General features: G+C 39.5%; 1 protein-coding gene across 5 annotated transcripts in view; it reads left to right on the top strand.

Moving 5' to 3' along the window:
* Positions 1-16,385, top strand: part of LOC109510818 (chloride channel protein 2) — a 92,639-nt gene that overhangs the window by 35,447 nt on the left and 40,807 nt on the right. For all 5 annotated transcript variants that reach the window (XM_019861421.1, XM_019861422.1, XM_019861423.1 and 2 more), the window contains 7 exons: positions 7,725-7,856; positions 8,025-8,153; positions 10,065-10,198; positions 12,425-12,502; positions 13,773-13,851; positions 14,207-14,332; positions 15,143-15,227. In XM_019861421.1, coding sequence (XP_019716980.1) covers positions 7,725-7,856; positions 8,025-8,153; positions 10,065-10,198; positions 12,425-12,502; positions 13,773-13,851; positions 14,207-14,332; positions 15,143-15,227 — 763 coding nt within the window. The remainder of the gene's footprint in view (positions 1-7,724; positions 7,857-8,024; positions 8,154-10,064; positions 10,199-12,424; positions 12,503-13,772; positions 13,852-14,206; positions 14,333-15,142; positions 15,228-16,385) is intronic.

The raw sequence follows: 16,385 nt of genomic DNA, 5'->3' as shown, positions 1-16,385 counted from the left end.
CTTGCCGATAAAAGTCTTACATCAAAGAGCATGAAATCTATCTTGGAAATTTGTCGGCCCATCAAAAATTAGTAGTATAAATATTACTAAAATAATAATAATAACAATAATAATAAAAATGGAATTTGCATACATTTGTTCACCTCATGGCCTGTAATAATTTTGCAGTCAGCATAAACATTTTTTATTCACATTCTCTAGTCTTTCCTCTGTGTGTTGACTAACTTTCTCTCATCCTGGCCTTATGACAGCTTGCCCCAAGTTCTAATGGAAAGTAAAAGAGAATGCTCTGTTTTATGTGCATGTGTGCGTTTGAGAGAAAAGAGAATGAGGGATAGGAGAGATGAATGCTCCTGATTCGGCATAAATTCCAGACAATCATGATGAACCATACATCGCTCATGACCGCAGAATAAGAACAGACAATCGTACCTGTCCCCCAAATTTAATGCCGATATATATATATATATATATATATAAATTTTTTGTGTGTGTTTGACTATATCAATATCAGCACCACCTTTTACGTATGGACAACACAGCATAGGGTCTTTACTTTAAATTGATTAGGAATAATAAGCATACTCAAGTGAATTTCAACAAAGGTCTGCAGAGGACTGCAGTGCGGAAACGCTGACACTGCAACAGCAGAGATGAGTAGTTAGTGTTTGTTGTGTGGGTAGGCTACAAAGAGTGTGAGTAAAAGAGAGAGGGAGCGAAAAATGGCTGGATGAATTGAAGGATAGGGAGGGGGAAATAGAGAGAGTGAGAGTTTTTGGTTCACGTGTTGTGCGTCTGTACTGTACTCTCGTAGACATCAATTGGAAGAATACTGTGACTTTAATTGGAGTCGGATGTCGAAGGACGAACACAATTTCTTACTGCCAACTGGTTAACCTGTGAATCAATGACACTAGGGTCCAACTGTGACTATAGCAAGACTATTCAAACACTCTATAGGCTTAATAATCCTTATACAGTATTAATGAAATAAAAGTTATTGATACATTAGCCATTAACAGTTGAACACTGGAAATGTTGACGCGGTGAGTTTAATGAGAAGGGCATAATGCAAAAATTAATGATATTGCAAATGTTATGATCTACAAAACAAGCTAATCTCTTCAAATTTTTCTCTCATTATAATCATGTGTACATGTCCATTGCACTTCATCTAGCAAACCTTTTACTACTGCAATCATAAGACCGGGGCCACAACTGCTGTAAATTGACAAGTAAACAGATTTGATTGAATGTCAAAAGAGGCATTTTGCTTGCTCATCTGAGACCAACACCTATGCCATTACACAATATTTGCATAAACATCACCGCCTTTTAGATCCCATTAGCATGGAAAATACATCAAGTGAAAGGAAAAGGCTGAGCAGGGAGGTGTAGGGATTGACAAAACCGGGAGGAGATGGCTCTGTTGTTGTGTGAAGCGTACCAAAGGCAGCACTTAAAGAGATGCGTTTGACGGAGGACGACTACAACTGTTACTTGTTTTTGTTTATTACCACACTGACTTGTCTTATGTGCTTACTGGACATCATACAATATAGTTTTTGTCAGAGACCCGCCAATTGTAAACTATTCTCTTCAGCCTTGTTGAGATTATTCTCAGTTTAATGAAGAACCACACTGATTGAATGTCTAAGATGCCAAAGGTAGCAGAGATCAATTTTTTTTTTTGGGGGGGGCGGCGGGGGGTTTAGATTCTATCAGGGACAGGTGATGTTTATTGGTCCCCAATTTAATGGGGTTCAGATGACTATCCAGTTAGTTCCAACTGGTCTTCGAAAACAGCCACGGACATACTTGCTCAGCATTTTCACCACAAAAACTCAATCATGCTCACGGCAGGGATGGCTTTCGAGTTAATGTACTCGATGTGCGTATTATTTTATACGTCGCATCAATATTGTTCCTTTGTTAAACCACTTATTTTGCATACAGGTATACCAAAATCTCGATTCTCAGCGCATATGTGGGCAGTACAAGTCTTTGTGGAGAGAGATGACAAAATAAATTAACTAGGGCTGCAGCTATCAAATATTTTGGTACTTGAATATCCTACTGAAAAATCGATTATGTATTCAATGTAAATACTTTTGTTCTTTTTATCAGGGACAGGTGATGTTTATTGGTCCCCAATTTAATGGGGTTCCCCAAAAATACTTTCACTTAATGAGCAGCCAACTTGTTTTCATTTTTAGATATTCAGAGTTTAATATTTAAATTTAAACTGTGCACAGTAGCATGCTATTTTCATGTCTAAAATATATTTATAAGAATTTTGGGAAATCTCTCCCCTTAGATTTTGGTCTATGAGATGAAGTGACATCAGAACCATGATTTTGCCAGCTAAAACAACATACTTGCGTAAGTCTGGTTTGTTAAAAAATGTGAATGGCAACCATGTCAGACTGTCAACATCAAAGTGTGCAGGGTCATTTAGGTCTATTTACGGCACTGCAAGCCCCTAGCTCCACACATTGGCAGCAGGCACCGTACAATACAATATTCGCAAAATTAAGTCTTCTTTTTTTTCAGCACCCTCAATTACTAATCTCACACTTTTGGAGGGGAATATTGTATTGTTGTTCTCTTCGCTCAGCAGTTTGTGACGTCAATAATCACAGTTTGGAAAAGGAGTCAAGTCAGCCGTTACACCGTGATGCGCTGCAATGGAACAACAAAATAAAATCGTACCAAGGCACTGATGTCCATGTATTATTTGGTAAGGTAAGGTTTATTTTGATGTTGGCCTTTTTACTGTGTTGGTGGCGTGTTACTATTATGTATAGTATGACAGTGTACATGTAAATAAGCGGAAAAAATGCCTTGAGTTTTTTGAACTGGAGTATTGTAATTACTCAAGGACCAATTTCAGCCCTATATTGAACATATGAAGCAAGTAAGAAAGGTGCAAAGAACAAGATTGTCGAGCGGTTACTCGTGGGTAACAAAGACATGAGAAAGGCAGAACAGTTTTTGGAGTGATCACATGGAGAAGGGCAAAGGGAGATCAGTGGGTAATGAGAGATTTTGAAGGAGCATGATTCTTGTTGCATGCCTCCAAGAATAAAAACAGCAATTCATCTGCAGGTTAGTGTGTGATTGTGTCTGTGAGTGCGCACATGTGCAGCAATATCTTTGAGATATTGCCTGCATGAATACATGCTACTCAAATGCAGGTTAAAAAAATGATTACTCATTGTTGTTCATCTTACATTTTCATGTCGAAAGAAAAACATTCTGCCTGCACATGCTAAAAAATTTGTAGAAACAAGGCAGATGCAAATTTGGACTTTGCTTTGGCACCACGCAAACCAGTGGCAAGTCAAAGAATTAAGCCGATGGAATAAGCAGAAACCTCACAATGGAGCAGATTTAGAAATGCTGACTGGAAAGATATCGATTTGCTTCTTAAGCCCTTTCAAGGTATACTTTATCACCGCATACACGGTGCATTACTGTCTGACATTTCTCCCTCCGCACGCCACCTGAAAATCTTCTGCTACTATAATGCAGAGTGAAAGGAGGGCAGAATAGTTTCAAAACTTCAGTGTCGCGCTACCTGTCAAATGAGAACTTATTTCGACTCTCTCCACTGATTAGCCGTAAAACCTGCAGATGTGTCAAATATCAACAAAACTATTCAAACACACCATTCAGGAGAAGTGGACACCATTTTTGGTATGCTCAGACCAAATACTTTAAATTTATTGTTTTCATTTTCAAGACCGATGACTTTGCATTTAATTGGCAAAATACTGCTCAATCTTCACTTGTGCTCACAAAAACACACAGGTTGAAATAGGGAAGGGGGAGGCGTAACTCAAGCAATTGTTTCTGACAAAGGCGGCAGTCACACTGTGCCAGACGGCAGCTGCTTCTCCCACTACGATTCTGAGCCGGTCGCTATTAGCCTGCGCGTGACGTGCAGCCACCCAGGCACAACTTGTTCTGTGCGTCAGCTTGTTGAGCAAGCAGACAAACCAGGGAAAAGCGCAACCACTGACCTTGGTTTGCATGACAGATGTCAAATCAGCTATTCCGTTTAGAAACACACCTATCACTTGGGAGATGCAAATGTGTTAAGTTTTAACTTCTTTGCATACACACAGCTCTCTTAAGCGTGAGGCCAGTTTCTGTATTATGCTGCAAACGGAAAGCATTCAAGTTTCAAAAGCTCAATATGAGGCAAGAAATCAACAGTTCATTTTTGATTACCGTATTTTCCAGACTATAAGTCACATTTTTTTTCATAGTTTGGCCGGTGGTGCGACTTGTACTCTGGAGTGACTTTTATGTGAAATTAGTCACACATTGTTATATCATTTCACATGTATTTTCACATTGAACATTAACAGGGCGCACTAGGCCTGTATTGATAAATCGACAATGAGTCTGACGTAAGCGATGTAGAAGATGATTCACCACATCTTCTACCTCCGGAGTTGGCGGAGTTGTTTAAAAGTGACACAGAGGATGAAGATTTCATTGGATTTAGTGATTTGGAGTGACACTGTTAGCTAGCTAGTAAACTTGTTAGCATGTTCTTTATGCTATAGTTATCTGAATAACTGAATGTTACGTCAACATACCAGGCACATCCTCAGTTCGTTGTTTATGCGTCATGTAACGCTAGTATATCGTACAATTATTCAGTGTGTTTTATTTTTACTTTAAATTGCCTTTCAAGATGACATGTCTGTTTTTGATGATGGATTTTATCAAATAAATTTCTCCAAAAAAAATGTGATTTATATTCCAGTGTGATTCATGTTTTTTTTTTCTTCTTTATTATGCATTTTATGGCTGATGCGGTTTTTACTCCAGAACGATCTATAATCCGGAAAATACGGTATTATTATTATGATTACAATTTAAGATGGTGTCATTTGTAACTAAGGAGTAACCAAGAATTACAACACACACAACAAACTTAAAATAGACAAAACTAAATAATGCTAAAAATGATAATGATGAAAAAAAAGGACTGCATCACCAAACTTTTGCATTCTTATTTTGTGATGCTTATCCGGTCTTTCAACGCAGCCATTTTGAGTTGTTGTTTGTTTTGATAGGTTTCTCCTTTCAGTCTCCTCTTTGTAGGGTACAATTGACCGAGCATCCTGTTTTGTGCGCAGCTGCTACATACAATCTCACATGGCAAACGGTATTTTTGCTCATCATTTATGGATAGTGGCACTTGAAAACAAAGTTGGCATGGACTGACTTGTGATTGGAGGTTTCACACATCTGATCTTGTTACTTCTGTCAATGCCACATAATCAATAAATCCCAGTGAGCCAGTTGTAGCAGCCATTTTGTACATAGACATCATTGTCCCTTCATACACTTTAGGGGTCTGCAATAATCAACTCAAGACTTTTTGATGGCCAAAAAAAATTTTAAAAATCAATGGCCATGTAAATGTCATGTCTCTGACCAATAGAGCATTGAGTTCACAGTGAGGAAAAAGGTAAAGCGCCCATGAACAAGAAGTAACTCAATACATCCATTCATCTATTTGCTACACATTAGGCCCGCCTGTGAGCTGGAGCCTTTCCCAGCTGACTTTGGAATGCTTTACAGCCAAGTCTGGGCACATAATATTGACACCCATGGACAAATTAAGAGTCTTCAATTAACATACAGCTATTTTTTTTTGTAATGGATGTAAAAATTAACATTGATTTGGTTAGCCATCAATTCATGTGAAAACAGGTGAACAATTTCTGATCAGTGTCAAGAGAGCTTACATACGCATTTGTTATCCGTGCTACAGAAGAGCAGATCTGGGAAGGAACAAATAAAAAAGGTGGTGAATGTCATTCGTTCATGGAGCCACCTGCTGTTCCCAAGACTGATTTCCCTGTAGAAAAAAGGAAATGAGGACAGACGTTGGTGATGGGGAAAGTAAAACGACAGTATTACGGTGTGTATTAGTGTTGCTTTGAAATATCGCGTGTGCATGCACATCCGATGAGTCATCGTCAAACCGTTTTGCTGCAGCACTTAAGCCTGATGACGAATCACTCACACATGTACCCTAACTGTTATATGCACGACAACACACGCTGTGACCGATTCCAACACGTGATTGCGATAGATCCCAATGGACTTCATACAAGGGATGGGTATTTCAATAATTTTCCTTAATTGATTGCAAGAAAAATGTCATCTTAATTAATAGATTTTTTTTCATGATTCATTTAAGTTGAAATGTTTAACAAGAAGGTCACTTAGAATGCGTCCAAACGGATTCTTAAGCAGTGGTCTCCAACATGGTGGCTGCCGACCACATGAGCTTGTCATAATGAGAATACTATATTACATTCTGCTTAGTGATATTTATTTTATTGGCTATTTAGTGATTGAAATATTTGCTCTTGACCACAAATTATGAAGCCACCCACCATCCGATGAAAACTTCACCATGACCACCAAGGTATGCTACAAAAACCCCAAAAGAGTTACTGGATCTTGGTTCCTCAGTTGACATGAGGAGTCGACGCACCCCTCTTCAAATTGCCATGTTTTGTGAAATATAAAATTGTCAAACATTGTGACCTATATACAACTCAACTCAAATTTCAAGGAAATATTTAGAGAGGGGGCTAGCCTGTTGATCAACTGGTTGTGAGTGTGAATGGTTCGTCTATGTGTGCCCTGCGAGTGGCTGGCAACCGGTTCAGGGTGTCCCCCGCCTACTGCCCTAAGACAGCTGGGATGGGCTTCAACACCCCAGCGGATCAGTAAATAGAGGGATGGCTATTTAGAGAGGGAAAGTGAAAGTATAAGTCAGATAACTTCTTGTTGACTTTGAAGCTTAGCTTGTAGCCGACGTGTGCACATTTTGAGCATGACATCTCTGATCCACTGGTGAAAGGACACTTTGTTTCTCTCCTCTTTCATCTCAAACTGCTCTAAACAACAAAGCATGTGAGGGAAAAGTGGTTTGGACTGCACGACTGTCCGTGTATTATGTTATGTGTTGTGTTTATTATTTTACTTTATGTTAACTGTTTTGTTAAGCGCTTTGTTACAGCTGCCGCTGTTGTGAAAGCGCTATATAAATCAGCATGTATTGTATTGTAGATAATAAGGGACCCGGGACATGGCTGTATTCCGAATGAACCAATTGCATTCCAACTCATCCCTCATGAAAATCAGCACACGCCTCCTACCAAGTGCTTTTCAGAAACTTAAATAAAGTTCAGATATTCTAGCAGGCTTTCCTCAACATTTTTGGGGTCACGTCTTACTGCAGAAGCCCTGGTCTGGAGTGTGGTTCCACAGAATCAGGGGGAACTCATTATTCAAAGGTATCTGTCCAAAGAAAGGGAAAAAAAGTGCAAACAACTGACATACAGACCTTGATCTCGTTCATAATATTTCCCAAGTGTAGCTAAAAACGCAATTCATAAAGTGGTGGTTAAATGCACCTCCACATACAATCACTTCATACGAGACTTTTACATTCCTTGCAAAAAAAAAAATGTACATAAATGTGATCATTAGCTTGACATTTATTGTGCTTTACACCAAGTAGCCTCCACCATCATCATCAGACAGAAAGAGCTGCTTGATAAACTTGTAAAATGAACTTTCAGTTATGTCTAAAATGGAGGTGGATTTTCCTGAAGGTGGCAGAGTTTTTGTACTCTGTGAGCTTTGAACCTGAGCATGCTGTCTTCTTGTCTTGCCTTTAGTTTGCACTGTTCGCTGTCAGAAGTTCTTGATCTCGCGGGTCGGGGAGGACTGGATCTTTCTTATCCTGCTGGGACTCCTCATGGCGCTGGTCAGCTGGGTGGTGGACTTCTGCATTGCCATCTGCCTTCAGGGTGAGACATGTTGAACGGATCGACCTACACAAAGGAACAAGAGTGAAATCATGTTTTCTGAACGGGCGTATACACAATCTTTAGAAATACCATGAATGCTCTTCCTTTTCCAATACGTGTCTGTGTTTAGTCGTGGTGTTGGTTACATTTGTGGATTTGTTTCCACAGCACAGAAGTGGATGTATGGTGGCCTGGACAGCAATGTTTTCCTGCAGTATCTGGCCTGGGTCACATACCCTGTCGTCCTCATCACCTTCTCAGCTGGCTTCACTCAGATACTCGCTCCGCAGGCTGTTGGTATGATTAAATACAAGAATCGACAAATGTAAATGTGAACGCAATTTTCCGTTCCACAAGTTCTTCAAATAGTTTGTCACTTGTGTTTTGCTCGTACACAAGTAACTATTTAACTCTCCTGTGCTACTCTAGCGATTGAAAAATGATCATGTTAGTAGCCATCTTTTAATTGAATAATTGTTGAGTGATCCATAAGCCCATTAGACGTTATCCATCACAGTGAGTAAAGGAATCCTCCCACCACACTCCAGTAGCACTGCATGGCTCACGACCCCTGTCCTTGCCCCATCATGTCTTATTTGCGACTCAATGCATCCCTTCCTCACAGGGTGTCGCACTGTCTTCCTACTCCACATAATGTAGATAGAAGACACCAAAGTAATGTCACCTGAACCCTCATGCAGAAGTCAGGCTGTGCTTGTGTGGCGCTGGGGTCCAGTTGATTTCCAGTGTTGTTTTTGCAACAGGATTGTTTATTCTTTTATTTAGATCACTTTTAAGTGCAATGCCCTGCCATTAAAATTTAGCAAGACAACTTACTATATAGTCGGCACGGTGGGCCAGTGGTTAGCGCGTCAACCTCACAGCGCAGAGGTCATGGGTTCAATCGTGGCTCCGGCCTTCCTGTGTAGAATTTGCATATTCTCCCCGTGCCTGCGTGGGTTTTCTCCGGGTACTCCGGTTTCCTCGCACATTCCAAAAACATGCATGGCAGGCTGATTGAACACTCTAGTCTAAATTGTCCCAAGGTGTGAGTGTGAGCGCGAATGGCCGTTCGTTTCTGTGTGCCTTGCGATTGGCTGGCAACTGGTTCAGGGTGTCCCCCGCCTACTGCCCGAAGACAGTTGGGATAGGCTCCAGCACCCCCCACAACCCTTGTGAGGATAAAAAAGATCAGAAAATGGATGGATGGATGAATGGATGGATTACTATATATAAGAAGAGGAAATTACATGGTCAAGATACCTATGGTACTGTCAATATGTTCAGTGCTAAACAAATTGATTAGATCACGTCATTAAAAAAATGGGCAAAGAATAGGAATCTTAAGTTTTTTAGTGTTTTGTAAATTCTAATTCAAATTGATTTCCCCTGTCCTACTAGTACTTGAGAAATTCATTACTATATTCGACCACTAAAAGTACTGGAGGAACTGAAAAAGCAAGTCAGTAAACATTTAAAAAGTGTTAGCATAGCCAATAATCTGATACCATTTCGAATTTTTTCATTTTCTTTGTAAAATGGTACAAAAATATCCATCAATTCATGCATAACAATATTATGTTAATGAGCTTCTATGTTCCAGTACAGTTTTTTTTCTTTTTTCACCATTTACCATTGCACACATGTAAATAGATTTTGGAAATTGCCAATGCTTTTAATTCGGGGCTGTGGCATAAACATTAAATTGGGTTAAAAAAAGGAAGATAGACATTGATTCTCATGAACGAAACACATCTGTGATGTGACACGCATGCTCACAACACAAGACGTCAGGTGCCATACACACAAACCATTGTTACATTGCACAATGTTTACAGAAGTAAATATGGTCCCACATGTCGTGGCTCATTTCAGAATCACAGAGAAGCGAGGCGGGAGGAGGTAGAAATATTTTGGGGAAATGAGCGGACGCTCCTCGATTTCCTTATTTCATAGAGATTTCTACGAAAGGTGGTCTCATGTCGCGTGAAACAAATGAACAGTCTGCGTGAATGAATTTAACAGCATTTCATGGCTCTGTCTGATGGGATAGCTATTTTTTTGAGAAGTAGCCCAGAGGCAAGATAAATACTTACCTTCAGCTTAAAATGTGTCACATTACATACAGTCACTTTAATGATGGCATCTACTGTAAATGGTGGATGTTTCTCTTTTTTTTTTTCTTTCCACTTTCTCTGCGCACTCCAGGTTCAGGTATTCCAGAAATGAAGACCATCTTGCGAGGAGTGGTGCTGAAGGAGTACCTCACTTTCAAAACGTTTGTGGCAAAAGTCATCGGCCTAACCTGTGCCCTGGGCAGTGGAATGCCGCTGGGCAAGGAGGTAACACTAACACACTGCATGACCCACACTTGTCAGCCCCGAAGAACAAAACTTTGGTCAAGCCCAGTTGTTGTGAATTGACGTCGGGCACAGTGGAAACAGTTTAAGAGCAACTGTTGTTGGAGTGAATATGCACGCATCTATCTGACTCGTTTAGTTTAAAAACTCATGGGATGGGTCGCCATTGTGGAAGCCCTCTAGCCAGAAGGCTTGTGGAAAACGTATCCCCTATTCAATTGTTTCAATTCACCTCCATGTGTCGGCCTATAACAACTTTTCAAACTCTTGTCAAAATTGTTTATGAAATCTTTTTGTAATGTGCAGCATTACCCTAGATATGTACCCTACTTTCCAGTCTCCCTGTAGCATGAATTACAAATGATTCACAAGTGGCACACCGCAGGCACATATGCTCAGGTGCCAGTCCACAGAAATGAGCGGGGACAAGTTGGAAAAACTCTGCTTTCACGAGAGACGCTTTATAAACCCAGTGGGAGGCAAAGGGATGCTTGGTATTATATGCAACGCGGTTATGCAGATGTTGTTTATCTTCTGAACAAATGCATTGGTGCATGCATGACTACAGTAACATTATGTATATTTTGAGGAATTTGGAACGAAGAAAAGTGTGTTTCAAATACTTGCACACAGTCTTGCCTGAAGACTAAGCAGTGCCCTCCATATGTATTGGAACAGTAAGGCCGAGCCTTCTATTTTTAAACCAAAAAAAAAAGAAAACCACACGTTTGAGACTTTAACATTAAAAGATGAGAGGGGAGCAAGATTTTCATTTTTATTCGCAGGTTTTGACATCTGGATCTGAACATTTAGCAATGGTTGCAACATTGGAACTGGTGGACCTCAAATAGATTTACGTGAATATGATGTAATAGTTGGATGTAAATGATTCGCTTGCAGTAACTGCAACATTCCTGTGACCCATTGACATCTTCAAACTTTTGCACTCTTTAGTCATGCTTTTTACCTAAAACGTTGGTGTTGTGGGCTAGTGAGTTGTCAGGAAGTCACATATCCCCTTCTTGCCCTTAGTGACCTCCTATGTTGTTTTTGAAGTGTGTTTTAGGTCATTAGCTTGCTGCATGAGGAAGGAAATCCTAATTCGGGCAGTTAATTTTTCTATAAAGTGGCAGACAAAATGTTCCTGCGGATTAGATTTTGCTTCTGTGACTGTGTCAACAAAGATTAGTGAGACCATAGCTGAAAGTCTTTCTCCAACTTTCGCCAAGTTAATCATCAGTCTCATCAGTCCATAAAAATATTTGGAGGTACATTTTTGTATTTTCAGCAAATCACAGCCTGGATTTGCTATTCTTCTTGCGACTTGGTGGTTTGCATCATCTGGTGTTAACACCCTCCTAATATAATCGTGAATTTTTATGTGAACAGTGGATTGTGATACTTTCAGGTCTAAAAATGTTTCTGTCATTGTGTTCCGTGGTCTAGCGGTTACTCTCGCCATTCAATGCCTGTCACCAAGAACACAAGGGGTCACTTTCCTCATAATGACATGCCATGTGGTTGTACTGGCTCTGCTCAATGTTTGTGCAATGTCTGTGACAGATTTTCAATCTTCGGTCAGTGCCACAATTGCTTGCATTCCATTTTTGGTGACACCTCCAGCTATTATAAATGTAATCTTCACTGGCAAAACCCACATGACAAATTGAGAAAAGACATTGTTTGAACACTCACACAACTCGGCACGTACCAATAGGACACACTTTGCAATACTTTTGCTCACATTGGATTCAAACAGGGGTTGTCATTCAAGTTGTCTAAAAAACAAATTGCAAATACCTGAAAATAAAAGAAAGCTGAAAAGGTTGATCTCTTGTCTCATTTCGTTTATGTCAAATCCAAATGTCAGTCTTCAACAAAAGTAAAGGAATTTGCCTTATTGTTACAATCGTTTTGGAGACGACAACACTCTACTACACCAATTCTCTAAACTGCCTTATGCCATTTATGTTCTGTATTGAGTGCAGGCTCTTCCTGTCATTTTACTTCCTTAATATTTATTCTCGTTTCTGTGATGACTGATTTCTCTTTCCTTTTACTATTTTACTTACCTTACTTTCTGTCAATGTATTACTGTATATGTTTTTATGTTCAATAAACAAACAAACAAACAAACAATGCATGTATATGGATGTATGTATACACACACGCACACAATTCTTATCGCTGTGCCTTTTTCCTCTCCAGGGTCCATTTGTCCACATTGCCAGTTTGTGTGCAGCGCTCCTCAGCAAGTTCATGTCTCTTTTTGGAGGAATTTATGAGGTATCTTGTCAATCTTATTCTCGCTAGTCACAAAATATATGTTTAGACAGTTGCAGATATAAGACATTTGCTGTTTGAGCACTTTTTAGTGTAGTAGTCTTGCCATCTTTTAACCCATATCAATTGTATCTTTTAGCCTTTTCAGGGTCAGCGGTTACTACGGTGGACAGCTTATCATGTTATCAGGTTACAGGTTATCATTATTAGTGCATTGGTTAATTGACTATACGGAATACCCTTCTCAAAATCAACTTTGTTGGAAGTAAATATACTGCACAAAAGCAGCATAGGTTCGCACTCACCACGCTACACTGTGTTTCAAATGAATGTGCAAATGAGAGGTGAGCAAACAATGGCGTTTTAGTTTATCCTGTCTATTTAGACCACTGATACAAATCTGAAATGTGTTTGAATATTATTTTTTCCGGGTGAGTTTAATGAGTGTAGCTCGGAGAAAATTCGGAAAGTTTCTGTCAGTGCGAGAGCAACTGTTAAAATGCCACCGCTGAGCAGCAAGCATGTATTTGAAGCTGCTGGTGTCTCATGTGTCCTCCAAATGCAAAGGCTTACAGTGAATTTCTGCCACCCGAACCAATCTCGCAAGGCAAAATCTTTGCAGTGGGATTAAAAATACAATTCCATTCCAGTTTTATTCACTGATGAATTACCTGTTACTTTGAATGGTCCAGATGGATGGGCTTTCGGATGGTTGCTGGCTGGCCATTATGCTGTATCCTACACAGGGCTGCAATGTCAGCAAGGATTTTTTGGGGGAGTCATGTTTGGCACTAGAATAATGGGGAATGAGATGGTTCGCTCAGAAAGCTGCCAACACAAGGCCCTTGCTGCAGAAAATTCCATCAAAGCCGTGGCCATAATAGAAGAAAACAGTTATGGTGCACCCACCATCATCCCCTGCCATTAACCCTCTTGAGAATCTGTGGAGCGTTGATAAAATGGAAGCTCGATCAAGGGTGGTGGTATACCTCCAAGAAGCAACTCTGGGGGGGAATTCTTGCCTCCTCAAAGGAGATGCAGGCAGAAACCATAAGTGGATTTAGGAATTCTATGGATGAGAGTTGTTAAGGTGATATCGAAGAGAGGTTCCAATGTCTTTGTCTTGATGCAATGACAGAAACACGTCAGATATTTTCTTTTTTTTTTTACCTTAATAATCGAGAAAAATGTACATCAAAAACTGACTGGAATTTACAATAACCATTTGTGTCGTGTGTGTGTGTGCGTGTGCGTATGTGTGCGCGTGGTTCAGAACGAGTCGAGGAACATCGAGATGCTTGCAGCAGCCTGTGCAGTGGGAGTTGGTTGTTGTTTTGCAGCGCCAATAGGAGGTGAGTTGTTTGCCAAACGTGCAGTAAATCGATAAAAACCTATAAAGATTAAATGTAAAAATTGCTAAACATAACACAAAAACACCTCTGCTTCCACTGCTTATACTGCACTTGCGATACTTTCTTGGCTGGCATCAAGCTGACGGTTGCATGACTGTTACACTGTGTTGGCCAGTTTCCAATTGACACTTAATGTTTATACCGTAGCTGATCTTTATGACAGTAATTGCAATCAAAAGTAGTTGCTTTAAATGCCATACTCAAATTTAAAATCATGTCGTGTCTGAAGTCATTTCATCGTGCCGCTAAACTGATCTCTCATGATGTGGATGGGCATTGTCTGTGTTGTTTTCAGGTGTGTTGTTCAGTATTGAAGTAACATCGACATTTTTTGCGGTGAGGAACTATTGGAGAGGTTTCTTTGCTGCTACCTTCAGTGCCTTCATCTTCAGAGTGCTTGCTGTTTGGAACAGAGACGAAGGTAAGACAGAAATGAGTGTATTGCCTCTTGTTTACATTAATAGTTGTAAGTGACGGGGCGTATGCATTTGTATTTACTCATCAAGAGCAATAATGTCATTTGCGGCTTATAATGGTTTATTTTGGAAATTTTTTGTTTCAAGGATCCAATACAACTTAACATAGTCAATGACTTACAGTATGTTGTTTTTTTTTAAGATATAGGTCTACACAGGAGATGTTACTCAGCCACTTTGAAAATTTGAGGGAACATTGCTTATGAGATACTCATGTCACAAGACCACACAATGATGCATCTTCAGATATGCATTTCTTGAAAACTATTTCAATGAACACTTGCAACTCGAACCATACGACTACCGACTTGAAAGGCTTGGATTGTATTGTATATATCATATAATGTTGAAAGGAAACTAATCTTGTTCGATATACATTTATTTATGATCCCTTCAGACAAAACATTGGCATGCAAATGAGATGCAGTGAATAGTTAGTCAGCTAATCTCATCATCGAGAGTGACTCGGAAGTTCAAACCTCCAGCCAGTTTAATTATGCCGTTGTTATTTCCTCTGCTGATGGGAAAGAATCAAGATGGCACACATAATGAGCTGAACTTTTTGTGTATTTCTCACACTTTACCTTCAATTAGGAACCCAAATGTACACCATATATTGAACTGCATCCAATTAAGAGAGATTTTTGTTTCAGTGTATTTTCCCCAATTTAATTGCTGCTGAACATTTTCTTTATATATACGATGTATATATATATATTTTTTTTTTCGTTTGTTTGTTTGTTTTTTATTTTCAGAGACCATTACAGCCCTTTTTAAAACCCGTTTCCGGCTCGACTTCCCATTTGACCTCCAGGAGCTGCCTGCTTTTGCTGTCATTGGGTGAGTTTGACTGGCTCACGAAATACAATATGTTAATACCTGCATATTTTATTTGGAAGTAAAGTATTGTTGATGGTCAAAACCAGTGAATTCTTTCTTTCAATTATTAACTATTTGCCGGTTTTGTTTCTTAATTGATCTCATTTTCACGAAAGCTAAATATTTCACAATGTTTTCCTTGGGCGGCACGGCGGCCTGCTGGTTGATGACGTGACAAATATGAACATACATGAGCAGATTATTGAAATGCTGAATTTGAGCGCTATAAATGTGAATGAAAACAGAAAAAGAACTGCTTTTCAAAGATTGTTCAACTCCAGACAATCCAAGTTGAAATCTTCCAAACTCTGCACAAACTCAAATGATTGATTTTAATTTTACCCATCCAAAGTCCTATGTTCTACACATGCTTATTTTACATATTTTGACATTTTTATGTGCATGGTTTACAGTTTTCTGATTAGAATGGCTCTAGTTTTAACTGGAATCGAGCTCCTCTCTCTCTCTCTCTCTCTCTCTCTCTCTCTCTCTCTCTCGTTCTATTAACAGTCGAACCTATGTGAGCCATTTTACATGGATAATTTATCCTTTAACAGTTGCTAGGTCACTGAGGGATAGCTTTTATATCCTCCTTTGCCCGGGAGAGCTTTTCCTAACGCTGAATGAGACTCATTTACAACATTGAACTAAGTGAGGTACAGAAGGATCGCAAACACTTCTTCTTTGGAAGAACCTACATGTCAAGGTCAAGCAAAAAACTTTGACCGGAGGTTTTGACACATTCTAAACAGAAGTTGTGGTTAAGTTTATTTACATGGATATTGAACTATGGATGTTTGTGGACTCTTCATAAAATACAAGTCCAGGCAATGAAACCAACAAATCTCAATGTCTTCCTTTTCTGCCAAGCTTCTATTGGCTGGCGACCAGTCAAGGGCGTACCCCGACTTTCGCTCCAAGTCAGTAATTACAGTACATCTGAAAGAAATGATTATAACAATATATTTGAGAGAAAAAGCATGTTATTTTGCCTCATTCAAATCTTAATATCTGAACATTTAAATATGTAAACTAAAATGCACTCACATTCGTAAATGAATGGCTTCTGGTTTTTGAAATGTAAATGACATCATAACTTCTCCTCAGCTGCCGGTTAAC

Source organism: Hippocampus comes, unplaced genomic scaffold (genome assembly GCF_001891065.2).
Source record: "Hippocampus comes isolate QL1 unplaced genomic scaffold, H_comes_QL1_v1.1 scaffold122, whole genome shotgun sequence".
Lineage (NCBI taxonomy): Eukaryota > Metazoa > Chordata > Actinopteri > Syngnathiformes > Syngnathidae > Hippocampus > Hippocampus comes.
The sequence above is the reverse complement of the archived record's forward strand: the minus strand, read 5'-3'. Positions and strand labels throughout refer to the sequence as shown.